General features: G+C 36.2%; 1 protein-coding gene across 2 annotated transcripts in view; it reads left to right on the top strand.

The window, feature by feature from the left end:
- Window positions 1-27,763, top strand: part of PTPRD (protein tyrosine phosphatase, receptor type, D) — a 290,979-nt gene that overhangs the window by 256,902 nt on the left and 6,314 nt on the right. For both annotated transcript variants that reach the window (XM_010586057.1, XM_010586056.1), the window contains 7 exons: window positions 909-1,028; window positions 1,697-1,851; window positions 19,164-19,449; window positions 19,928-20,106; window positions 21,348-21,474; window positions 22,464-22,589; window positions 26,987-27,141. In XM_010586057.1, the coding sequence (XP_010584359.1) occupies window positions 909-1,028; window positions 1,697-1,851; window positions 19,164-19,449; window positions 19,928-20,106; window positions 21,348-21,474; window positions 22,464-22,589; window positions 26,987-27,141 (1,148 nt within the window). The remainder of the gene's footprint in view (window positions 1-908; window positions 1,029-1,696; window positions 1,852-19,163; window positions 19,450-19,927; window positions 20,107-21,347; window positions 21,475-22,463; window positions 22,590-26,986; window positions 27,142-27,763) is intronic.

Genomic DNA, 27,763 nt, shown 5'->3' with positions numbered 1-27,763 from the left:
TTATTTAGCCCCCGTACTGCTTTGTACCATATTTTCTGATTGGTTTAGGGGTTCAGCATTTTTTCATAATAGCTTTCATCATAAATACCATTTTTAACTGAAACAAATCACTGAGCCTCAGCAATGCTGATAAACATATGGTTCTCTTATGCGTCATCTTACACAGAATCATTTCAGCTCATTAATATTCTAAACTATGGTGTTTTGAAATGGAGATTTCTCTGAATGAAATGTCCTGCGTCTTTTAAAGTTTGATGGATGAACTCTCTCTATCAAACCATGTTTTTTAAATGCCTTGGAACACAATTTCATTATATACTTTGTACCGCCAATCTGAGAAGGAAATGTGTTTTCTGACAGTGCACTTAATAGTTGTTGGTGCTCTTCCATTTATCCATATACTAAAATTATTTCTCAAAAAAATTCAGGTTTTTACTGAGATATTTCTATACGTACTAAATATTAAAATCCAAGCAACAGTTTATATGTTTGGGGACTAATGTGAAATAGGTGAAATATTGCAAATATTCAAAAAATTGTCTGTCTACCATTACTGGATTAATACTGTTACTAAATTCTGAACTGTGAAAGGTGAGTTACTTATGATACAGATCATATTTTTAGCTACTATAGACTGTTTTTTCTTCAGTGTATCTATACTTACTAGTATTTCTTAATCACCTATCCCACTGAATTTACAAATACCCATTATGGAAGAAGATACTGTAAGAGCTACTACCAGAAGAGCAATTCTTGTGGATGATAAAATAACTTTCTTGTGTTGGATCCTTAGCAGTTATTGAACATTCTAACTTCACATACTTTAAAAACCTACAGTGAGGCACACTCAGATATATAATAAATGCCAGTTTTAAATTTATTAAATAATTACATATTTTTCACTACAGGTGAAGTGTGATCAATACTGGCCAAGCAGAGGCACAGAAACTTATGGACTAATCCAAGTGACCCTTTTAGACACTGTTGAATTGGCAACGTACTGTGTTCGTACATTTGCACTTTACAAGGTATATATCCGTATATATATTTGCAATATACTTTAAAATTTAAATGTAGGCAAGTTTTATGTTTTTCCTTTCCTTTCCTTTCCTTTCCTTTCCTCTCCTTTCCTTTCCTTTCCTTTCCTTTCCTTTCCTTTCCTTTCCTTTCCTTTCCTTTCCCTTCCTCTTCCCTTCCTCTTCCTTCCTTCCTATCCTATTTCTCTCCTGCCACCCTGCCCTCCTTTCTTTTGCTTCCTGCCCTCCCTGCCTTTCTCCCTTATTTTCTTACTCCCTTTCTTCCCTTTTCCTCCTTCTGCTTTCCTGTCTTGCTTCCTCCTAGCAGCACTGAACAATGAGACTTCTTCTACAGTGTATTTTTCCTACAGCATGGCATTTTCTACGTTCATATAGAGTTCTCACCATGGAAAACCATTTAACTGAATGAAATACTAGCTAAAGCTCTGGCACTTGTGATGCATTACAGTGCAGTATCGTTAAAGCTCTTACATTGTTTGAATCCTGCAATTTAGACTATAAGAAACATTTCCCTCCATAACCTGAGATCTGTTTCTCTCTCACCCCACATGTGATTTAAATACACTTCGCTGGTATATATGCTTCTGCAGTTGTTTCACTGAAAAGTGCCAATATCACATCACATGGCAGTTTTGTCATGAAGTTTTTTAATTTCATAGAATGGTTCAAGTGAGAAAAGGGAAGTGAGGCAATTTCAGTTCACTGCCTGGCCTGACCATGGTGTCCCAGAACACCCAACACCGTTCTTGGCTTTCCTGCGACGAGTCAAGACCTGCAACCCACCTGATGCTGGACCTATGGTTGTACATTGCAGGTAAGCCCAGAATTTCTCTCAAAGCATCTTGTTTCAAGATTACTGCTTTCTGTTTCATTGCAGGTGAAAACATTATCTTCTTTCAAAGAGACTTCTGAGTCTGTCAAAGAAAAAGATGATTGCATTGCAGATTGGGTACCTCAGTATGGCACTGCCAACTTGGATGGGCCAGAATTATTTTCTTTGGTCCGTGTAAGAGGAATTAATTTTAGAGTATCTAAAGGTCTACAGGGAGAATGCCTGCAGGGAGAATACAAATATATCTATGGCATGAAAAAGAGGATAGTGTTGATTTAAGAACCTGAATATTGAAGAAAGTGTGTTTTAAGCAATGAAACAGCTTTTGAAATTTTAACTCATATTCAGTATGAAAGTAAGGAATATGAAAATTAAGAAAGATAAATGGAAACTTTTATTGAAAATAGGTAGAAACCTTAATCTGTATTCAAGGTTAAACCCTTAGGACTGTGAGGAGCTGGAACTGCAAAGGATGTACCTGGTGAACAGCTGAGCTCAGTTCCAGGGAAAGGAGTGCTCCATGCTGTTTGCAAGGTAGCAAACCTCTTTAGGCATTATAAGGTATGAATTAATAAACTCTCAGGAGAAAAACATCAGCTGCTCTTAAAGTTCTGAGAGTAAGTAAAATGAAGAGGAAGAGATGGAGATTCTTTGGAAATCATTGAGAAGAGCAGATCTTTTAGAAAGCCTTAAAAGCACACTGATAATGTTGTCAGAACATATGTGCCAATTCTGACAGAAGTAGAGCTGTAAGATGGGTCCCCCTCATTCCAGGGCTTTATTGTTATAGCTTACACAGCTTACGGTGCTGCCCTTTTCAAAGCAAATTCCTAAGACCACTGATTTTTGTGAACTTCATTTTGGGATACCTTCAGTTAGTAAGGCTGAGAGCTGCTATTCACTGTTCACTGAAGCTACAAATGCTTAGCATATTTGAAAACCAGTCTTGCTTTTGTCATCCAAAAACTGAAGAATAGGAATTACAAGGATTACATCATATGACCCCCTCTAGTTCTGGCTTCTTATATATTGGTAAGCCAGCTATGGAAGCTGGTTATTTGAACATTTTTAAAGTAATTAAAAGAGGCTTTTGTAAATGAGACAGGAAAATAAAGTCAACAGGAAAACAAAATAAGCAGGGCTTCAGTGTTGAAAGGCACAGACTGTTTAGAAAAGATCAGAGAACATGGAAGATAGAAATGTAATGTTTATTGAAACACCAGGGTTAGGAATGTGGAATGAATATAAATAATAATACAAATCTATTTATGCAGTTTGTGGAGTATTTCTTGAATAGAGCCAAATCTTTTTGTACCAGTATTTACAGGATCTTAAAACATTTTGAATATTTCCGAGAATTATAGATTGCCTCAGCTATAATTTCGTCAGCTTGATCCATATAGAGCATACCTCTAAAGGTGCTCAGCAGTGAAGATGTTATGCTCTAAATCAAAACCAGAATTAATAGAAGAAATGAATCCTCCTGCTCTGGGAAGACTGTTAAGTTAGTATAATTACCTAAATTCTCTCAGTGCAAAAATAGACAAATTAAATTAGTTGTTAAGAGTCATACAGCAAGTCATTGGAAAAGATGAAATAAAATACAAAGCTTATTATCACTCAGTGGTATTGATGAAGTGCAAGTTCATTATTTTCTCTTTGTCATTGGTTATGCATGCAAATTTCAGTGAAAGTGGTAGTCAGGTTAGGTAGTATGATTCGTTGCCTGTTGAGGGACTTTTTTCCCCAACTTCCTATTAATTTATTTGTCAATGCTCAACATGCATATCCTGATAGTAAATTTGTTGAAGCTCTTTGCCTTATGTAAAGCTTCTTGAGACATTAAGATTTTAGGCATTTCATACAACCTGTCCTCTACAAAGCAGACTTCCACATATTCTATTATTTTAGCAAGCCTTTTAAATCCCACTCCCAACAATTTGTCTATGAGCAGAAGAACTAATGAAACCAGATTTCTTGCAAATTTACAAATTTATGTCTCTCTATTTAAAAATTTTATGTGTCTGGGCATGTAGCAGCAAGTTTTGTGGACAGTCCAAAGTTTATGAATGCTCATTAAAGCTCATGTGCTACCATCATTCAGATGTTAAAAGTATTTCAAACTTTCTCCACTAGAGTAAAACAATATAATACAAGACCATATCTTATACCCTTTGCCTATGGTAGTCAGTGCTTTTCCAAGATAATCCCACTGAAGGAATAATCTGAGTTTACTCCCCAGCAGGAACATGGATTCATAGTGGGGACTGTAAGACATCTGAAACAGCACTGATGATACCTTCTTTTCTGTTTCTTCCAGTACATAACAAACTGTCAGAGCTCAGGAAATTATAAAAATGACTTGTTATAGAAGTATAAATACAAGGGAGTTTACTTTTCAAAATAAGTTTGGTAAAGAGTAGGTATGAAGAAGCTGTGGAAGCATTTTTCTGCTAAGCTTTTAACCCATAGAAAACTGAAAATAAAAGCTAGCAGGCAACTAAGTATGGGGAGAAGCTATTTGTCTATAATATTTCTGTGAATTTAGCTCGGAGTTTCTTACTGCTCAAAAGCTGAGCTCCATTTCACTTTTGGTTCAGGTTAGCACCCAGTAAAAGCAAGAAGAGCCTGCCTGGGTGAGGAATAAATAAAACGGCCGTCTGCATTTTGATCCTTGGAGAGTAACCCCCTATTTATTCTGTATTTGTAAATAGGTATTTTAAGTGAAAAGTTTAGCTCAAGCTTTTCCTTACTTCATTCTCCACATCTGCCTTAATATTGACCAACAGTTGTCTTTCAGTCAACTTCATGTTAAGAGATTAAGAGGTTTTTCCAGTTTGGTTAGTGGTTTGAAGATATGGCTATATATCCTATAGAGAATCAAGGTAGCTGGAGATCTGCTCACGAGTGTGGCCCCAGTTTGTATCAAAGCCTCAGTAGCTGATAAGCTAGTTTAATATCCTGTTCCTAAGAAATGGTTGTTGAGCGTATGAAGAATTTATTTAATAACTCACAGTGTGTTTAGTGGAAAGAAGTCTGAGGTGAAAACAAGTGACAACTGAAGAACCCACCATATAAACATCTGAATGCATTGTGTTCATGTAACAGTGACCAGAAAAAAAAATGCATAGTTCTAACTGGTGAAACTAACTGTGAATATAATACAACCATTCAAAATTACTAGACTTTATAAGACATGTTCTGATAAGTGCATGTCAAACAAATGCAAATGGAAGTCTTCATAACAAAATTTGCGTGATGAAAGCAAAGAAAAATACAGAATTGTATGATCAGAATTTACGATAACATTAGTAATTATTTGTGACTAATGTCCATGCAACAGTCATCTTTGCATCTAATTTACATATCTGCTTTTGATAATCAACAGTTTGCTAACTGCCTATGCAGTATTGAGTTTGAATCTAATATAGAAGTCAAAAACATGTTGAGAAATGTCATACGTACATTCTACCAGTCAAACCTCTTAGTTGTGCAGAAAAGTTGACAGCTTTTTTAAGCTGAAAACTTAATTAAAATATAATTAAAGCTACATTATTTTTAAGTAGAAAACATAGATCATTGCTGAAAGGATTGTGAAGCACCAAAGGTAACATCAAGGCCTAATCTAAATGCAGATTTTTTTAATATATGTAATCAGATATTCGGGTAGGACCGCCTGTATGAAAAAGGTGTAGTGGTAATAATATAAATGCATAATGCCATTGCAGTCTTTTTCCAGGAAAAAATCTATACTTTTCTGTCTATATCCACCAGAAAACATAGTTTAGCAAAGCCCAAATCAAGGTAAAGTTAAATTTAGAAATATATTTGTTGTAAACTGACACGTTCCGTGATCCTCTCTTGAGTTGCATTCTCTGAAATACAGCAGTATCATTATTTTCAGTGTGAGATTTGGTAGAGGAAAGCAGCTAAATCAAAGGTAAAGCTGGATGCAAAAAAGCCCATAATAACACTAAAGAAATTTAGCAATCCCTTCATGTTTGTAGATACTTTTCATAATGTGGGTTCAGATCTTGACTTGGAATTATTTAGAATAACTTGTCTTAAGATTTTTCTATGGTGTTTGAAATACTTGATGCAGGTAGATGCTTTTTCATTTACAGACTGTTATATTTTAAGTCTGTATCCTTTCTGTCCCTTTGCACAGAAGTTGAGTAATACCACAATCCAACTGGTGTCTCTGCATGACTTGCCCTAATTTGCAGAGCTGATCTAGAAAAAAGGGTTTCTTTAATGAAAAAATGCAGGCTTAAACTCTAGGATTCTGCATTGGTGAGGCTGTAATGTGTGGTCTGATGATAGTGGAGAAAACACACGTTTTTATTTGAAGTTGGATTAGTGCAGGCAAACAGGTGCTAATCAGATCACAGTAAAATAGCACCAGAGGGTGTTTGGAGCTTTATGCCACTGTGTTTTCAAAACATCACAGAAACTTTAGTAGTTGGTTCAGTAACACTACATAAAAGCTTAACATGTAAGTGCAATCCCCTATGTTTGAATCTCTCTTTTTAATGCCAGCACCAAGGGGCATATCTTTAAGATACTTTGTGAAGTTTTGGCAGGTACTGTTAATGCTGCTATTGCAAACAGAAAAACTTGGACGTTTTGGAGAATGTGACTGTTTTAAGTAAATCCATGTCTGAGTATACTAACATAACCTGTTAGCACAGTAAAAAAAAGTTAATTTTAAAAAAAATAACAGAATGCAACGTGATCTTGTATTTCTTAAAATAGAGTACTTACCTAATTTTTGTTCAGTGTTTCAGAATAAAAAATAAAATTAAAAAAAAATATATAAATCTAAGGCAATGATTTTCCAATGGATTGTTCTACTTCACCTCTGTATCTCTTGAACCTCCCTACCACTTTTGCCACGTGCCTCACAAGTGTTCATTTTCTAATCCTGGTGGTGAGTAGGTTGCAGATGACTGCCTATCCTTTTTCATGGTGGGGGTAAAAGATCCCCTCAGCACATATTCAGGAATCTGTCAAAGAAGATTGAAAAATACTAAAAGCTTCCTCATCCCTTCCCTCTCCCTACCCTGAGAACAGCTCAGGATCTTTCTTAACTTCCCTGGGCAGCTGAAAGCTCTGGGGAGGAAAAGATAGTAAAGGCATTTTAGTATGACAAGTGTTTTAATATCATAAACATTCTAAAATTTCTGTGCTTTACACACATGTCTTTATCCAGCAGCTATTGGGTTGTTACTACATATTAAACTGGGCTGGGTATAATCTATATACAAAAACACTGTAACACTATTTCCTCTCCAGCTGCTAGCTGTAGGTCACCATAGATATCATTAAGACAACTTTATTCTCAAAGTCTTCGTTCACAAATGAGAAGCAAAGGCAGAGGGATAAGGCTGTTGTTAGATTCTCTTCTTAAAACAATGCATAGGTGGTGACCCTGCTTAGGATGTTTAGTTCCTCCTAATATAAAAATACAGCGATGAGTAAATGTCTGTGTTTTTCATTGTATTCCATTTTTATTGATAGTCTCGGTTACTCTGACCATGCAGTCAGAGTAACTGACAAGGAGTCATTTCATTTCTACACATACCTTTCTTCTTGGGAGTTATTTCTTTTCTGCATGTACCTTGTACAAAATACACCAAGGCTTGCAGAGTTTGATACCTTGGGAGCTTGATCTCTGTTTAAGGAATTGGAACTAGATGCTCTTCATTTAGGCATTTTTGGATGGTTGTTCTCTCTTCATTTAGTTGTTGGAATTGTAGAATCTACTGGAAAATGAGAAAAAGTCTAGAAGAAAGGTTGGTAGTGCTAGCTGGCAGAAACAAAGATTGATGTCCCACCAGCACACTGATTGAGGGGTCATCGGTATAGCAAGACACTACTTGATAATTACTTGTGTAATGCGTGGCATCACAGAGGGACAGGAGTTGGGACTTGCCTTCATATTCTCACCATAAAAACTTCGAAGGTTGTGAAAATTTAGATTCTAAAAGCTTCACAGTTGAAGACCCTGGCTGTTCTAGGCAGAACATACAAGAGTTTTCACCTAATTACTGTGCTATGCTCTTGCAATTATAGACAAAAAGCAGAGTCTCCATCTGTATGCTAATAAAGCCAGTGATGGATGGGTAATGGTGGAATTTTTTTTCCCTGTTTCAAATTTGAGTGTCACTACTTAGGATCACCTTGATTGCAAAGATGCCAGTTACCTTTCCCAACTGATCACTCTAACTTAAGAGCAGTCTGGGTCTTATTAGCTTAGGTCTCTAATTTGTTTCCTTAAAGTTAGGTGCTCACATATGAAAACCTGGAAGTATGAACATGACAAGGATTACCATACAGTGATTAATGTGACAGTGTGCAGGGTCCTTAAAGATTGGCTAGGGTACCTTGATATTTTTAGTTTGAATAGGAAAATACTATGCTACATTATCTAGAAATCCTAGAAATCCATGAGGTGTCAAACACCAGCAAACTGATGGTGATCCACTTTCAACTTTTTTCTTAAGATAGAAACCAGTTTTGCACAGCAAACTAGCCTTTCCTAAAATCTGAACTGAAGCTGCTGTATCTACAGTATATGCTTCTGTTGTTTATAAGCATAAAAACTCAGTAAGTATCACTGGAACCTTTATTAAAATTCAAAAGCATATAAATAACAAGTAATAGCAGTATTTCTTCATTCAGGTTCAAATAATGGAAAATACCTACTTGTGGTCTTTTTGATTAAATAAAACCCATGTGTATAAAGCCATCTTTGGTTGGCACTTAAGCTGTGGTTCGGGGGGTTATACCCCCACTGCTGTGACTCAGGGCTTGATTATCTTTTGAAATCCTAAAAAGCTGCTATGACTGCGTAGGGCAAGATTTTGTTTCTGGTAGAAGTCAGAAATCTGTAAAGGAACATAGTGAATGATATTACTAGATAGAATCTAGTGGTCTAGTGGTCTATCTAGGCCAGTATCCTGTCTCTGATATGGCAAATGCCAGAACTTTCAGGGGAAAGTATAAAACTCCGATGTCAACAATATTTCAGTAAAATTTCCTTCCCAGCAGAAAGCAGTTAGTGACTAGTTTAGCCCTGCTTCATGAGGATTTCAGTTCTTTTCCCCCATTATTCCTTTAGCTACCTAGAGAAACTGGGGGATACTTTATTGTTCATATTCTTGATAATACACACATTTTAAAGAACAAAACCAGACAGTCTTATCTTTGATGTTTTTCCTTGTCTAAGTATTATTCTCTGACATGAAGTTTCGTACATCATATTAGAAGATACCCATATATTGTTATTTAAACATATCTCTTCATTTCACTAAATGTCTTTGGATAAAGGGAGAAAAAAAAAACATTCTTTAATGCTGTTTCTTGTTTTACATGTCTACAACTTTCCCTTGTGTTCATCCATCGTAGCAAACTAGGACAGCAAAATATACTAACCTCTTTCAGTACTTGTCATATGGAGGGAGATGGCAGGGAATCCTCACATCCCTAGTCTTTTCGATGGCTGTCTCTGCTCCCTTATTTGTGATGTACCCTTTTTGTGTAGCCTTAGTAACAGTAACTAGTCCTCATTCTTTTTATTTTTTTTATAATAAGAGGTAAGGCACCAAAAATAGTTCCAGAATTATGCCACATCTTCTTGCTAAGTTGTCCAGTGGAGGTACTGAGTCCTGACTTGGATTTGGCCAGCAAATGGTTTTGACTGAGCAGGTCTCCTGAAGACTGATGACTTTTCACTCAGTGAAGTAACCTGCCCCTTATTAAAATGTAATAATTTTCTGTAAAAATTTTTAACAGAAGCAATGCCTTTTCCATGTGTTATCTCAAATTACAAATATGTTGGTGCTGATAATTATTTCCATATATATATTATCATGTCCTACAAGGCCTGTAATTTCCTTTGACCTAAGCTGTAGTTTGATACATTATTTGATCAGTGCTCTTAGTGAGTCATTTTATCCATATGTATTTAGTTAATTGGTTATTTTTCTCCCCACCCATGTTTATATATAATATAGTCTACAAAGGAAAAGGAAATCTGACTGCTTGCAGCTGAATCTAGTAAAAGAGCAATTAGGTTCTATCACAGCCAGCAGCTGTCTGTAATGAATTCTGAATTAAAATTATGAGTGAAGAAAAGAACCCAGCCATCTGCAGGAAATGCGAAAATATTTTTATAACGCAATAGCTGAATTCTGGAAAGGGGTATCTCTGAGATTTCCCAGCTGTACCTACAGTAAATTCCAGAATATCCATGGACACACAATATACTGGAACACATTGCATCAACTTGGCTACCCGGCATGTTTGGCTAACTTCAAACAGGCTGTATTTTTATCTGAAGTAATCAGCATGAAAGCCTCTTTAAATCATCTCCCTGTGTCTCTAGAAGTAAAATGCAGCTTTAAAAATAGTCGTGTTATCTTTCCGTGGAGGCTTTCCAATCAGTATTCTGCCCTGAATATTAATCTTTCTTCGTTTTTCATACTTTCGTAGACTTACTTCACAGTCTCATCAGTTACTATCAGATTTTGTCAATGACTGCTCTTCCAAGTGGTGCCTATTTTTTTTTGTCACCTGAATTTTAAAAATACTTTTTAATGGTTTAAAAATTAGCATAATACTATCCAAGCTCATTTTACAGCTACTTTGAAGCTTCTCCACCAAATCCCCCAAGATCTTCATTATAACTTGTCCACAGTATTTGTTCTAAAGTTCAAAATCCTGTAAAAGAGAGAGATTAGTGTCCAACCTCTAAATGACAAATTTTGATTAAGAAATGTGAAATGATCAGTGGTATTAACCTCTCACAACCTGATTTTCTACTATGTTACAGAGAATTCATGGTGGTATAAAGACTGCTAAGGTTATAGAAAATAAACATCAGAAGTAGTACCAGTAATCAAGCTCTTCAGCTGTCAGTGGAGTATTGTCAGAGATACCAAAAAGGGTGTTTATTCTTTTCAACACTTGGTCTAAGAAAACAGAGGCCTAACAAGAGCCTTGTTATGAGCTCTTCAGAGAAACCTCATAGTTTTTTCTCCTCTATTTTCTGCTGTGTAACATCTCACTGCATTATTACCATATTGCAACCATTTCAGTTTAAACCAAATCTAAGGTGGCAAGATCACGTTTCTCTCATATTCTGAATGTATCCTCTAGATATATCAGTTCTTCATGGAAAAGGAAGAGATGTTGAGGTGGAGATCCAAAACAGTAAGCCTGCTACTAAAGTCCCATCAGCTTCAAGCCTGAGGACTCATTTCTGGTTATTTCCAAGATTTCAAAGTAGGAAAAAAAAAGATGAAAAAGGATTTGTAGACATGTAAAGCCCAGTTCATTTAGTGCTTTGAACTGTGATTGGTACTGAAAAAAAAGCTAACGTGGACTGAGAAGACCTGGTACTATGTCTTTTTTGCTTTGTACTTACCAGATGAAGTACTGTGTCCAGATGACAATCTGAGACCTCATCACTGTCCTGTCAGTCTAAAACTCAAGCATAACAAATGGCAAATGGTAGTCTTCTGGCTTTAGAAACAGGGATCTTGAGGGCAGCTGGTGTTAAGGAAAAGAAACAATTGTTGACCACAGTAGGTATACAAACACCTAGAATTGGGGAGGAGTCCAGAAGGACACTGAAACTGGGAAGTACCTTAGTGTTCAGCAAGTACTTTCAAGGTCATCTTGTTATCCAGTACTGCAGAACGCATTTCTTCCCACCTTCTGTAATTCATTTTCAGATAGCATCAGTTCACCTTCCTATTTCCCACACAGACAGGGTAATAGCTCTTCTACATGTTCCACATGAAAATGTAATCAAAGCACAGAAATATGCAAAAGTACAAAACAACTCCTCAAAACATTCCACCCTGAGAACGCAAAACAGGTTGAAATGCAAAGAAGGCAAGGAGTGCTTGTTAGCGGCAAGCAGCGTAATTTCTGCTCATTGACTTCTTTGCTGTGCTGTAATCTTCACTTTTATTTATTGATGATAGGATCGCAGTGTACTTCCTCTCATAAATTACCCAGGAGTATCATTTTCTGTATTTACTACAGCTGTTCATGCATAGATCTGTATTTAAGTGAAGGTAACTAGTCACAGTAAGATGTGTTTTTAAAATTATCCTCAAAATACATTCTTTTTCTAAATTCTACTTCAGTCAATTTTAGATCTTTCTTTAGTGGAATGCATAATGACAAGAATGCTTTGTGAATTCATTGTACAGTACAAAGATTGTAAAATATACACTGAAACTCAACAAGTCTCACAGAGAAGATATATTTAGGATAGTTACTCTTTGATGCTAAATACAGAACGCAGTATGCAATTTATAAGATTGTATTTAGACAAGTAGGAAAATAAGGACAATATCTGAGAACTGGATTAATTTTGAAATAAAAAATCACAGTAAATCCTTGTGCACAGATAGTATAGAGAAATACAGTCTATTCTAATTTCTTTTCTTTATATATCTGAGTAATTGAAGAAATCGGGTGATATAGTGATTTACAGTAAGGTGTATATATAAGAATCCTCTATGAAAAGCAGGATTATGGCATGTATTGCTATATAAAATCAACAACCAACTCTGAAAGGAAACCAAGATAAGAAAAAGAAGTGGTATGAAATAGGGTCGATGAACTTTTCAGCTGTCATATTTTGTCATTTCCTCTATATTCCATCTCACAAGCAGAACAGTAAGAGATCTTTTTTTCACGAACAATTTATGATTTCAGGAAAGAAGCAGGCAGAAGTGCTCTGTGGTATTCTGTCCCTTTTAAGGAAGAAAAAACAAGGATCAGAAATAGTGCTCTCCCTTTTCAATGGTATAGTTCCTAAGAGTGTCAGGTAGCCAAAGGCAGAAGTGTTGATGGAAAGGAAGAGGTCTGGATGATCTGGTTAGCAGATCCGGGGGGTGGAATACTTGTGCTTTCTTTTAAGTATGTGGGACTATGAGACCAAATTTAGACAGTGACTTTAAGCTTCTCTCCCAGGACATGTCTAGAATGTTATTTTCCTAGAGTCCCTATGCAAATTCCAGAAACGTCTAATAAAAGGATTTCTGTAGGAGAAGTTGTGTCTGTAACTTGTTGGTTAATAACCCTTAATGGGTCCTTTCTTCCATGAATTTCTTTTTGGCATCCATGGTATTCTGCAACAATGAGTTTCACAATTTAATTATGTACTGCATGAAAAACTACTTCCTGTTTGTTTTAAATTCTCTGTCTCATCATTTCGTTTCATGATCATATTTCTTGTATTACAAGCAAAAAATGAATAGTCATTTCCTTTTCACCTCTTCTACTTAACACATGGTTTTATGCTCTTCTTTCATATCTCACTTTCTCTTGAGTCTTCTCTGCTCCAAGGTGAGTTATGTGGTTTGATTAACCTCCCCTTCATACATTGTCATCCTCTTTGATAGGTTTGTTTCTTCAACCTTATGATTTCCTTACCATTTTTGAGATGGGCCACACTGCTCATTGTGGAGGAGTGCAGGGGCAGTCCTTTGGCATGCAACATGCCTCAGAATGGATTCAAGGGAAAATTTGGAATCCTTCAGTAAATAGTGGATACACAGGGTGGTGAGTGTGAGAGTGACTGAAGATATCACACAAAATCCTTCTAATTAGTTCTACAGAAACCTCCTAGATCTATTTGCAGTGAAAAAACTGTAACTTCAGGTAAATGGCTGTCACATTTTAAAAGAGTGCTCAGAAGTTACCTGTGGCTGTAATATTTGTGGTTTGAGATGTTATTTTCCTTCACTCCATTACATTAATGAACTACTTAAATATCTTTTACTTTCATAGGGCAACATGGTACATCTTCCTCCACTGCTAACATGTAAATTATTTCTAACACTTTTGAGCTATCAGTTAGTGGAGTTGCTTTACATTATGCACTTCCACAGCTACATTCCTGTATTTCTTTGAAGCTATGTAGGAGTCCTTCTGCATTTCTGTAAAGTTCTGGCTCATGACAGACCTGGATTTAAAGTCAGGTGAGGGGATTTGAACCACTGTAATGGAATGACTTTGTCAGAAGTGTCTCTTAAAACATTTCTGTTTTGTTTTGTTGAACATTACTAATGCTACATTTTTATCCTGCATGGAAAACTTAGCTTTTAAAATTATTTTAATAAACAATTATTCCCTGTACATGGGATTTGTTAGAGAAATTTCTTGGAGTTTTGATTCTGTGTATTTTAGTATTTGAGAGTTTGTTTGTGTTCATGTTACAATCTGGCAAGACAGCTTCTTGTGCTTGATATCTCCAGAGCTGAACTCAGGATTAGGTGAAGAACAGATTTACGTCCTGAACATTATAACACTTCTGCAACCTCATATTAGAAAAACTTGGGCCTAAATCTGGGGCAGTTATATTTGAAGAATTTATGGTGATGGCAGAATTCTGAGAACATACAGACTGAAACGAAAATCTTCATAAGGCTTAGTAAAGGAAGAAAGATCTAAGGCTGACTTTTGATTTGTGAGCCTCCTATGCTTTTGCCAGCTATCTATGAAAACCCTGAGGAGCACTAGATTGAGCTTTATCTACTTGTAGTGAAATCTCCTGTTTTCTGATTTTTTTTTCTTACCTTAATCTTTTTAAGAATCTTTATATGACTTTAATGACAAATATTGTTGCTTCCATGGATAGCATAGAGATGAAGAAAACACAATGGCTAAAGTCTGTTGTTCAGTGAAGCATTATACCTAAAAATGTGTTGTATACCATACTTGATTGCTGGTATCCAACAATAACCACAGTGAGAAGAAAAGAAAGTCATTGCGCACTTGCAGATCAATTCTCAAAGGTCTCTTATAAGCTGGTACCAGAATTCTTGAAGCAGTCAGGTATCTCTTCTAAATTGTAATTTAAATTTACCTCTTTACACAAAGTCTTTATGCTATTTCAGTCAGATGTATCCCTTCAAAAGGATGTGCAATGGTTTCATAAGGGCCTTTTTTGCTGCTTCCTGGACAGAGGGGTGATTTTCCACTGTGTTCTAATTTCCTAACAGGAAAAGGAGAAAATAATCTAAATATTGCCCTTGTCAGAACTACTACAGAATTTCTGTGGGATTGGAATCTAACTAATCATATGAAATTCCTTAGTAAAATCCAGGCATTTTTATATGTTTCCCATATCACAAGCAATTTTATGTACTTTCAGTTCATAAATGCAAGCTTCATTCAATCTGAAACTGTAATATTCAATAAAATTTTCCCCTGATATGAGTCAAAAATGTCTTAAATGATTTTTGGTCCATATTTTACTGTCTTTGCTTCCAATTAAATGATCTGTGAATACTGGCAATTACACTGCCTTCCTTTGCCAAACCACTGAAGTATCAGTAAAGGGTCATCATTTAAACAGCTACAAATTAATCACAAAAGCCAACCTTTAACACATCCATACAGTGATTTTAACGCGGAATGGCCCCCTTATGCCTCTTAATTTTTCTTTCTGTGAATTGCAGCTGTGTTGCATCACAGGACATTAAACATGTTTCAGCTCATGGGACTGAGTCAGTCATTTTTTTAGAAATTGAAAACAAATGTTATAATAGGATAAATGGTAATATCTGAAGCAATAACAGTTTCCTAGTAGGCATGCCTATTTAGTAGATTGCTTAGGTTTTCAGCTTGTAAACTTAACAGTATCTTTCACTGGCTGAAATGATTTTTTTTTTTTTTAATTGTAAGTTTGACAGTAACAAAAAAAGACGCAAACAACAAAGACAGGAAATTCAATAACAAGTGTAGAATTAATTTGTGAAATTATTCTCACTAGCTAAATTATCATCTTTAGCAGAAAGTAGATAGGAAAATTTTTTTGATGTTCCAGTGGCATATTAGTGAAGATTCGAACTGTATGGCTTCCCAGCAGTGTATCAGCACCATATTAAGTCTGTATGACAGCAGAAAAGAAGGAGAAACAGGGAATAAGGATATTTTCTTGCTTTTGTATAGGAAGCTATTGGAGTTTGGAGTTAGGCTGTGTGTGGGGGCAAGGAGGAAGGAAGTTAAAATATTCATAGCATTGGTTCCATTTTTACCTGGAAACTGAAAAGGGTAGTCTGGTAGACACATGGCTCATTTATAATTGCTAGAGTTGGAATGTCCTGAACACCTTAAAGTAGTAAAATATCTTGGATAAAATGATCCCGAGAGGAGTGTGTCAGGAGCCCAGTGGAGCCAGATGCCTCAATAAATGTAGTGTGTCAGCCCCTCCATCCTTATCATTAAAACATTGGTGCATAGTAATGTGTTTTGGTCTGATGTCGTGATCTTCATAACCACTGCATAAACCTGTAAACTAGCAAATATCTTCTATGGTTCAGTATGCTTTGAGTTTGCTCGTGGGAAGAATAAATACATAAATGGTAATACAAGACATGAAGAGAAGAAATGGAAACTGCTCATTCCAGCTGAAGGTGCAAGCTTTTAACTGGGTTGGAATTTTGCAGTTGTGGTCTGCACGTACCAGTGAACCTTTTAACGTTTGATCTGAAAAATGGCATATCCAGTTATAAACAGTGCTGGAACATTAATTCATTAATACATGATAGGAAAGAGAACCATATTCTAAACTACCGAGAACATCTGTACTGTCAAACCTTATTTCTCACTTGGCCAGTACTTGTTAGGCTGATAAAAACTGAATGCGAAGAGGTATCATTTAAGGAATGGTTTAAAACTTTATATAAACCAATCTGACATACGAATGTGTGCTACTTGTTGGGATTTCTTTGGAATAAGAAAAAAAATAGCAATAGTGAGACAATTTTCTGAGGTTTTCTCCATTATTATTTCCAACGTTAAGGTCACTAAGGTTTCCTGGAATGCAGAGCTTTTTTTATAGAAGGCAAATGAACTCCCATTTAGCTAGGATAGGCATCATTTCATTTCTCTGTATATTTTCTTCGTCTACAACTTCCATTGATCAATATCATTGATTGGTAAGTTTTCTTAAGCTCAGAATATCGATTCATTATTGCCAGAGCGGCATCTAAGGAAGTTGAGATTGATGCATTTGGTCTGTTAGCAGAAGTCCTCAGCTGTTTGAAGGGGATCTGATTCTGGGAAGAGTAATTGGTGGCAAGAATATGTGATTAGCAATATGTAAATATGGAATCTTAGAAACAAAACTTAACCTCTTGTGAGAGTAAAGCATCTTTCTGCTCTGTACTTCTTTCAGATTTGGTTGTAAGTAAATGCAGTTTGCTGGTAACTGACAAAGATTCTTAAAGCGTCATACAAGATATAGAAGTTTAACCTTAATTATCAATTTCAGGATGGACTTACGATATTTAATATCTCATGAAAATATAGGAAATGTGAGGAAATCTTGGGTTTTATATAATCGTCCTCTAGAAGCTGTGTTGTAATTAGTTTTATTTCTTTCTCTCTCTTTTCAAGAAATGGCAGTTTGTGGTGTTCTTAAGTATCCTTAACTTAGATAATGTCAATGTCTTGAGTGTTTATAAACTGTTGCTTACTATACTACTTACTCCATTTCATGTCACTAACTGAAAACAGTTAAGCATTTAGAAGACCAGAAACTATCATTCATTGTCACAGACATGAAGTGATCCCAGATATAAAAATGATACCAAAACCCATTATATTTTACACTTGTGCTTTATATAGCTACACGTATGCAAATAGTTTAAATCAAACTACATAAAGTTCAGTCATATATATGGCTGCAAAAAGACAGTCATCCATCTGAAGTTTTGATTCAGTACAGTTGATGCCCAAACACCTCCATAAAAGAATTCCTGTAGAGATTTTAGGAAATATGGCTCCATTTAGCACACAAGTTGCATATTCAGACCTTCAGTATATTTTCTGTCTTGTTTATTCTGTAGTCTTTTTCATATTTCTTCTACATCATTCTGTTCAGTTATGCCACATGTGTAATAAAGGATCATGTATGACTAATAGTAATCACATCAAGATGAGAATGTAATTCTCTTTTTCCTTTCCTGATTGTATAATGTTGTCCTCAGGAGTTATTAAAGGTAACACATGCATGTAACTGACAACACCTTTAAGACAGGGAGGGAATGACTGAAATTCCTTGAAAGTCTGGCACATTTTGACAGCAGGTATCATAAAAATAAACTGCTGTTAAGTAGATCTATTACTGAGACAGGTTTAAATCTCTTAGATCAAGTGAATATTTCATGATCAAGGTTTATTCCTGTGTCAAGCTCACAGTAGCTCACCCATGTCTTCTTCTACCCTCAAGTCCCACCAAAGAGGGAAAAGCAACCTTCTAGCTCAGAGTTGTTCATGAGGAATCCCTTACTGTGCAGAGAGCTAAGAAGTAGTAGTTTCTTTGGCCTCAGCAGGATTGATGTGAATTCCCTTCAGCTCTTGCCTAAAACCAACAACGGACTTACTTAACTCAGAACCTGTGAGGAAGCAGTAACTTTGCCTCTGCCTGAAAAATATTACTCAGCAGTCTGGACATTAATTCAATGCTGTGATTTCAAGCTTTGTCTCTAAGCATATGTTAGTCCTTTTATAACCTGTCCTTTGAAATAATGTGACAACTGAGCATCCTGGTCCAGGTTCTGGCCATTCCAGATCTTTCTTACATTTTCCTAGAGATGCAAGACAGACATTGGAGTGGCCAGCTGGGGATTTCCCCAGCCTACAGGTAGCACAGGTAACTAGGCATGGCTCTGCATTGCAGAGAGTAACAGTGTAGCCTGGCTAAGTGAAAAAGCAGAGGACAGAACAAACTGTGTTAACAGGAGGAGCCTCACTGACAGAGTTGGGCGAGGGATAGAAAGTTTACCTCCAAAGGACAATAGAAATATGTAAGACTCATTTTCTGAAACATTTTTGTTTGCCAGTAAATTCACCTCTGTAAACAGAATAGCAACAACAGCATGCTTGAGTTAGAAATCAAGCTACAAATAAAGCTTGAATTCTTAGAGGATTAATCATCTCCAGTAATTTCCATTTTTAAGAACATACATTTCTAGTACATGTTGCAATGTGTTTTATTTCTATTATAGTCAAGCCTGCAACTTGCAAGACACGAAGATCTCATATAGAAGCATTCCACATTCTCAATTGCTTGTAATGGGTGTTAAAGGAGTTTACTTATTTCAGGGCACTAACCTCTTTCATAAAAGCTGATGTTCATACTCAGAAGAATGTGCTGTTCAAACCAGTGTTACAAAACTTTAAAACTTGAATGCCATAAAAGTAAGCACAATGCATGGACTAGTCCTTCATGTTTTCCCTCCTGTGTTCATTTCTTTTAGTGCTGGAGTCGGCAGGACTGGCTGTTTCATTGTGATAGATGCCATGTTAGAGAGAATAAAGCATGAAAAGACTGTAGATATTTATGGCCACGTAACTCTAATGAGAGCACAGAGGAATTACATGGTTCAAACTGAGGACCAATACATCTTTATCCACGACGCACTGCTGGAAGCAGTGACATGTGGAAATACCGAAGTGCCAGCCAGAAATTTGTATGCATATATCCAGAAGCTGACACAGATAGAAACAGGCGAGAATGTCACAGGAATGGAACTGGAATTTAAGGTACTGGGATTTTATGTTGTGGGGAACCAAAAACAAATGGTGTAACACTTAGTCCTGCTCTGTCCTCCAGTTGTTCCCAGTAATCAAAAGATAAGACATCAGCAGGCTAAAATTTTATATTAGGAAGACAATCCTTTGTAAAATGTACAATTCTATCTTCAGTTGGTGTCCAGAAAAGAACTGTTCAGTGAGGGTAGTTTAACCCTGCTGTTCCTTTATTGTTTCAATAGCTTGAAATGTTTGTGTAATGGTTTAATACTCAGATTTGTCCATATGCATTAATGGAGCAGACATTAAACATTTATAAGGTGTTAAAAGAAGCTTTACAAATATTTAGGTAATGCAATAGAATATGGAAAAGTAAGCATCTGAAATTGAAATTATTCATTAATGGATAATGAGCAGAGATCATCAAATCTGATAGTATCATTTGGTGTTGTTACATCTGGCCTTAATTCTTTTAATTTATTTTCAACAGCGTCTTGCTAGCTCTAAGGCTCACACTTCAAGATTCATCAGTGCCAATCTTCCATGTAATAAATTCAAAAATCGCCTTGTCAATATTATGCCGTATGAGTCTACAAGGGTATGCTTGCAGCCAATCCGAGGAGTAGAAGGGTCTGATTATATTAATGCCAGTTTCATTGATGGATACAGGTACTAATGTTGATGTGTTCTCATGTGGACTGTTTTAAAAGTTTACAAAATTATTTATGTAATTACATTGAAAATAACAAAATTTAGTATTGAAATTTAGTATTGTTTATTATCTATGCATGCCATGTTTGATTGGGTGGAGTTTTAAATATTAATAAAAGGTTTAGATTTTCACCCATGCAATACAGGAAAATTCTGTCTTAAACATTATATTTTTACCTACCTTTAAACCATTGAGAATTCCCAGTATGTTTTACATGCTGAAAGTTACTGAGATTTTAAGCACATTTGTGATTTGGAACTTCTGTTTCTTCACAACTGTTCTGCTTAAAAAGATACATAGAAATAACATTCAGGAGATACAGTCTCTATGTCCAGGTGATAACCTGTGATCTTGGAAAACTGATTAAGACTAGACCTAGCCACCGAAAGCATTTTATACATAAACAGTTGTGTAACACACCAGCATCTTCATGACAACACGGAGCAATATGCCCTCAGCTGACTTAAGCAGCTGGTAGAAAAAGGCATAAAAGAGAAATGGTATAGTTTCCCTAAGGCAGTTTAGGTGTACCTGAGTATCCATATCTACAGAGATCATTTTCTGAGCGTCTGCTCATAAGTGGAAACAACATTCATCTCCACTGTCACCCACAAAGGTGTTTCTGTTGATTGAAAGAAGTAAGAACAACATGAACTGGTCATCATCTTATAAAGCTGCTGATTCAGAGGCTTTTAACAGCTTGGTGGTAGCTTCCACTAGTAGGATATTAAGGCCTGGAAATGTGGTGCACTCCATTCCTGAATTTTCTTCCTACCTTACTTTTGCTGGAGGCATCAGACTGTTGAAAAGGAGTTAATAAAGAAACTCCTTGATGCTATAATTCCTCAACTTAATAGATTGTTAGACAGTTATTTCTGCAAAATGAACCAGCACAACTAAGTGTTTCTTAAGTGCTTTTTACAGCACACAAAATTGAGCTATTAGAGTTGCATTAAAATTTAAATAATAATGATAAAGACATACATCATAATAATATCAGAGTAATTTCCCTCTCAAAGTTCTAAAAATAAAAAGCCATAGTTTGATTAAACATTCATAATAAGGTTTTAATGTGCTTATTATTAATAGTATATAATTTTTTCCTCTAGATAATGTTTACATATAAACAGAGAACATGTATATCAATTCACTTTTTAGATTAAAATATTTTTCTTCATTTACTTTTTCTTCAACATAGGCAACAAAAAGCTTACATAGCTACACAGGGTCCTTTAGCAGAAACAACTGAAGACTTCTGGAGAATGCTCTGGGAGCATAATTCTACAATTGTGGTCATGCTCACTAAGCTACGAGAAATGGGCAGAGTAAGTATTGCTGTAATATTCCTTTACTAAAATGTTTGTTATAATGATTTTTTATTAAAATATGTCATTGTTATGGGAGTATCCAAAGATAAGGGTGAGGATTTAGGTTCCTTCTCCTTTTGAAACATCGGTGGCATTGCTGATCACCAGGTGTAAGGTTTTCCAATCAGTAGATGTGATGCAATAGACAAGCTAGACAAGGCATTTTGTTGTGGGACACACCGAGATTCAGCAACTGAGTTTGCATGTTGATATTCCGAAGTATGCAGAGACAACATTGCTGTCTATTGAAAAATGAAGATTTCTTATTTGGAAACTTTTGCAACATCTGTTTTTAACAATATTAAAAGAAAGTGTGGTGGTTTTGAGATATGAATGTCTTCTGTGTGTTCATAGCGCTGAACTTTAAAGTTTCAGCACCCAGTTTACAGTCCTAAACTCATTAAATTGCCACTTTGTGTAATGGAAAGAATAAAGCAGTTTTTACTATCTGGACAGGATTACATCAAGATAAAGCCAGTATGTGATAAGTGAAGTCTGAGTAAGACCATGTATCTGGGGAATAGAGATGATTCAGGACATGACTAGTGAAAGGACATGACTAGGACATGACAGAGTCTTGACGGTGGCCAGGGGGACTTGCTTCAATAGGGAAGAAGAAAGAAAACTGAAGGTGGCCTCAAGATTTAAATTCCATTCTGTATTGAAAATTAGGCTAGGGACAGCAGTTGTCACTGATAAATAATAGAACTGAGCAGAAGTATAAGTGAGTTCAGATATACAGTGACCAGAGAGAACCCCATGGCGATGCAATATTGGAGATCATTTTTTATTGTAGGTATGGAACTTCATGTTCACAGCAAGACAAACAGTTCATGTTCCTGTCACTAATGGCACTTGCCATGAGTATTACACTTATCTGAGTGAAAAAAGTTTTATGGTAGTGCTCTTGAGTAACAGGAAATGTATTTTGCTTCGTTATTTTGTAGGAAAAATGCCACCAGTACTGGCCTGCAGAGCGCTCAGCCAGATACCAGTATTTTGTGGTAGATCCAATGGCAGAGTACAACATGCCACAGTATATTCTAAGGGAATTCAAGGTTACAGATGCAAGGGTAAGTTAACATAGCATTACACCTGTTCACATAAGTTTAAAAGAAAATGTCAATTTCTTTCTTTCCCTCCTTTTTTTTTTTTTATATAGTTTTATTATTACTAGAAAAACCCTAGGAGTGTACTTTCTACAAGCAATAAACAAAAAGCAGATAAAGTTATTATTAAATAGATGCCTTTGTGTAAGAACAGCTGACTTTATTCAGATATAACATCTGGGCAGCACTGCTTCATAAAGTCCTGAATAACTATTTGTGCTAAAATACATTAGGTGATTTGAGGACCATTTTCCCTTTTTTCATTTTTGAGGGCAATTTTTGTCACTTACAGCTGTAAATATGTTGGTTTGCGCCAACCTCTAGGCTGAGTGAGTAGGAAGGTTAATACATTGAGATTTAAAAACTGCAGAGCAAATAGCATTCATAAGAAAAGCTTAACAAGCTTTGCACATTATAATTTGATTTTTGGCATAGCACGTTTTCAGCACTCCTGTGTATCTGCAGAGTAGATACATGCAGCTGTGACCCTAGCATCCTCATTTTCATACTGCACTTCTTATCTGAATTTCTGAGTCCAAAACTGAGCACTGATCTAAGATTAAGTGTACATAAACTTTAAATATATATTTGGCATTTATCAGACTTCTGATTTCTAGCACTTTAGTCTACATAGCAGGAAAAATTACTGACAGCCTCTGCTTCTGTAAGCTTTGTAGAATACTATTTGTTCAAGCAAAATAGCAGGATGTACGGTCCAGGAATAACATGAGTGATTACTCAGAGTTGCCTGTCAGCATCCAAAATACTAGACTTTCTCACAGTTAGCTAGACTGCTGCTTTTAATGTTTGCTTCAAGTAAAATTAGGTATTACTGACAATTAGCTAGACAGTATTGTCACTAACCAAGTCAGCATATGAACATTTTAATTTGGCAAATGAGACTTAGGTGTGTGTTTTTGAAAAGAAACCGTGGACACCCTGGACCTGATTTTCGTTCTGTTTGAAATCTAGTAAGGATCACATGACTCATAGCTTCTTTAAGCCTATTTGTGCTTAACAAAATTGTAGAAGAACAGGCTCCTAACATTTGTCTTTAACCACAGTTGTAAGCATAGACAGTCAAAGCCAATTTCACTACAACTGTGCTGAGAGTTTTCATAGATCATCTGTTCCATCTCAAGCTGGAAGAGGTCTTATGTGACATACATAGTTCACCAATCTCAGATCACAAAATAACAATAATAACAAAAAGCCACAGATGTAGTTGAAGTGAAGTGTCTGCAAACAGTATATATTTCCAAAAAGTTCTTTCAAGAGTTTATAATGAACTAGTCTATTTATGAAAGTCTGTTTACTTACAGCTAGCAAACCAGTTAAAAGTCTGAAAGGGTCGAATAACTTAATTCGCCAGAAATAGTGTTATTGGACTTGATACGCCTCTTTTAAAAAGTGTCAAGCATACATGCAGCTTGGCAGTCCTGTTGTGACATTTTACCATCACATATCATCGCTTCTCAAGTTCTAAAAATCTCTTTACCTTGATGGTCCAAATTTTGTTAAAAAATGCACTGGCAAGCTCCCAGGCCCATCTTAAATTTTCTAGATGTGCTGGGAAACTATAGCTCCTTCCAAATTTACTGGAAGCAGTGGGGACTACTTACCAAAATGTACTTTCTAGTTTTCCTGTAGTTAGGCTTTGATGGCTGTCACACCCGGTAATTGAGACCATCTAACTAAACTGTTGTATTCAAAGAAGAGTAAATGCTGCAGTGGTTTTAACCAGCCTCTCTCCCTCTTATCACCAAACCCATCTGTAATGTTAGGATATTATCTGTGCTCTGGCAGAGCCAAGCCAGCCAATTATTCCCCAGGGACAAGAAAAGAAGCACAATGCCATTGTAGGTGTCAGCATCAAGTGTCTGGTGTGGAACTCCCTGTTATTTCTGAAACTGAGCTGTGAATTGTTGTAAGGTGAAATTGACCTCTGTAACTGTTTCAATCTACTGCTTCTCACTGCTTTATACTCACTTTCTCTGTAAACTCCAGAGGTCAATATGTTGGGGCAGTCTCATTTAAGGCTAAACTATCAGTGATGGCTGTAAGAGAGTATTATAAATTCTACAGCCTCATCAAAAGACAATTAAATATCCCCTGCAAGGAGCAAGAAGAAATCCAGTCAGCCATTCAATGGGATGATACATTAAAAGCCCTCTGCTGCATGTAGGGATCTGAAAGTTTGTATTTTGATAACTAGCTGTGCAAACTGTCACAATATTTGAAAGTAAAGATTTTAATAAAGTTTGGCATTTGTATTTGGACTGCTATTGGCAAGCATCTCACTAAAAGAAACCAGCACTGTTTATAATGTCAGTAGCAGAGGGAACTGTGTAAGAAACTCCAGATCAGTTCCCAATCTGCTTTAATGCTAGTCTAACATCAGACTATCTAACATTGCTTCTGTGCTCATTAAATAGCATTAAATAACAAAAGTTATTGCCATTAAAACTATGTCAGAACAGTTTTCACAGACTTGCACTGGATTATTGAGTTATTATGATCATGAAATATAACAATTTAGACAACATTAGTTGATTTTATTGTAGCATAATTCCTATCAGGGTCAGAAGAAGCTGAAGAGCTTCCATCTCCTTAACCAACATGTTGCAAGTGAGTCAGACTTAAGGGTTTCTTTCTTTACTTTAGAAGAATAGGAGGTTATTTTGGAGGAAATCAACCTGTTGTTTTGGTTTCTTGATTAATTAATGTCACGTGTCTAAGGTTATCTGAAGGATTCAATTTCATTATGTCTTCTTGAGGGAAAATGGGATCACAGTGACCACTATGAGAGAAGGCTGCATTAACAAAAGGTCATTTTGGTCGGAAATGTTTAGTTCTTTGTGTTGATGCCCAGAAGAAATAATATCGGGTAAATGTTTTCGAACAGATTTTTTTTCTTTTAAGTGTGCAAAAACATTCCACAGAAATAGACTACTAAATTGTCACAGTGGTCTAGTGGGAATATGAGAGATTGTAAGTCAAAGAAATGTATATGTGTCCTCTCATGGAGCAGTGGCTGGCAAATACACCCATTTTCTGTTTACTCCTCTGACACATGGGAGGCAAAACCCTACAGTACCAGAGGAAACATGAAAGCAAAGTATTGGTTTTCCTTTAGTTATTTTTAAAGTCACTTCTCTTTCATTTCAAAGGTCCATAATAGCTGAATGCTTGTGGTAGAAAGAAGAAAAAAAAATATTTTTCTTGCCTCCAGCATAACTTGGTTTTTTTGGGGGGGATCTCCTATAATCGTTTCAATTTTTCATGAGTTTCACTTAGTAGAAGACTATTTTGAAGACATGCAGGGTGGGTGCTTAGGAAACAACATATCCAGAGGCTCTAGTTCACATCAGTAGCTCATGTGCTCATGCTTTTATGCCAATGCTTCTAAACATTTCAGCTGTGCAGATTGACAGTGTCAAAATCATCAAGAACCTTGTCTGAAAATTCAGAACAAATTTACTTCACCGATTTGCATTGTATTTCTTCTATTTATGTGTCCTGACCATTTATTCATTAAATAGGCATACAGTAGAAGTTGGCATTTAATACTTCCAGTGGCTTCATTATAAAAATAACCATGATGCAGTATTCTGCAGTTTTAAACAATCCTGTTAGTATTCCTAACCAAAGGGAATGAACAGCTTCAGCTGACTTGTTTTGAGAGAGGAAGCCCTTCTTGATTTTTGACTGAGTCCCAGGTGTTAATGAATGAAATTAAGATAATTGAAGGGAAGTTTATGGTTTGTTAAAAACTGGCTTGTCTTGACCCATCTTCTTCCAGGCAAATGTCCACCTCATGGAAAGGACCATAGTATTAGAGATACCATCTGCAAAGAGGGCAATGACTAAACGTATCTTTATCAGTGATGATATTCCTGCCATGCAGTAGATGAGCATATCTAGGAAATGGAGAGTCAGATTGGATGGCCTTATTCTACCTGTTCTATATGTAAAGCAATTCGCAGTCCACAGGATTCAAAATATAACTCTACTAAAAAAATCTTACAGCCTGTTGAGATTGTTATGTCTTTAGCCTCAGACATGCTTTTTACACAGGCAGAATATCAGACAACTCTCCTATCCAGTGCAGAAGGGAATCTATACAGTGTTCTTAATGAAACCAATGTGGGCTGGGCCAATGCGTCCAAAAGCACCAGTGAATGTGTCCAAAAGCACCAGCCAGTACTGCAGTTGAAAGAGTCTTCATAAACACAATCTTAGCTGTTCCCCACCTCATCTCAATGTCCTTGTTTTGTAATGGTCTTTCTGGTTGTTGGCTGACTGACTTCCAGCTGCTGGAACATGCTTTTGGAATACCTTATTTGTGTCTTTTCTTAAAGGATGGCCAGTCCCGAACAGTGAGGCAGTTCCAGTTCACTGACTGGCCAGAACAAGGAGTGCCAAAGTCTGGAGAAGGATTTATTGACTTCATAGGACAAGTGCATAAAACAAAAGAGCAGTTTGGTCAGGATGGACCAATTTCTGTTCATTGCAGGTAAGTAAACAAAACCTCAAAACAACTCATGTGCAGATTTGTTTTTTTCTAAAGTTGATTGCTGATTGCGAAGGTGTATATGTAAATGGAATTTCATAGGTGAACTATCAGCAAATGTAATCAAATTGAAGATCTAAAAAGGAACACATAGGACTGCTTTATGAAATGGGGACTGTTCTGATATCCCATTTACCCAGAAAAGGTTCTTCTGCAATATGTGGAAGCACGTGAGTTTTTTCTTCACTTAAAAATGTGTCTAATGCAGGGTAAAAACAGTCTGGGCAATGCTACACACAAAAAGCAGTAGGAAGAGCCTTATGACAGGCTGCTATATCTGATACTATTTTTCCACTGGTAATTAAAAGTGAGGCTGTTATGTTGATGGTAATTATTAGCTGTAAATAAGCTAGTTACACCTCAGTAGGAAATTAGTAGCAATCAAGATAAGACAAATAGAAATGGTACCTATGTCAAGAAAGGGAATGGAATAGAAAGCAGTGTTTAGAAACTTTGCCTGTCAAAAAATCATTGAGGTTTGGATTGGTGAATTCTAACTTCAGAATCTACTGCCCATTTTTTGATGTGATGAATTCCCTCAGTTCCTTTACAATTGATATGCAGA

Source organism: Haliaeetus leucocephalus, unplaced genomic scaffold (genome assembly GCF_000737465.1).
Source record: "Haliaeetus leucocephalus isolate CR32 unplaced genomic scaffold, Haliaeetus_leucocephalus-4.0 Scaffold139, whole genome shotgun sequence".
Lineage (NCBI taxonomy): Eukaryota > Metazoa > Chordata > Aves > Accipitriformes > Accipitridae > Haliaeetus > Haliaeetus leucocephalus.
Note: the sequence above shows the minus strand (reverse complement) of the source record. Positions and strands in the feature narration are given on the sequence as shown.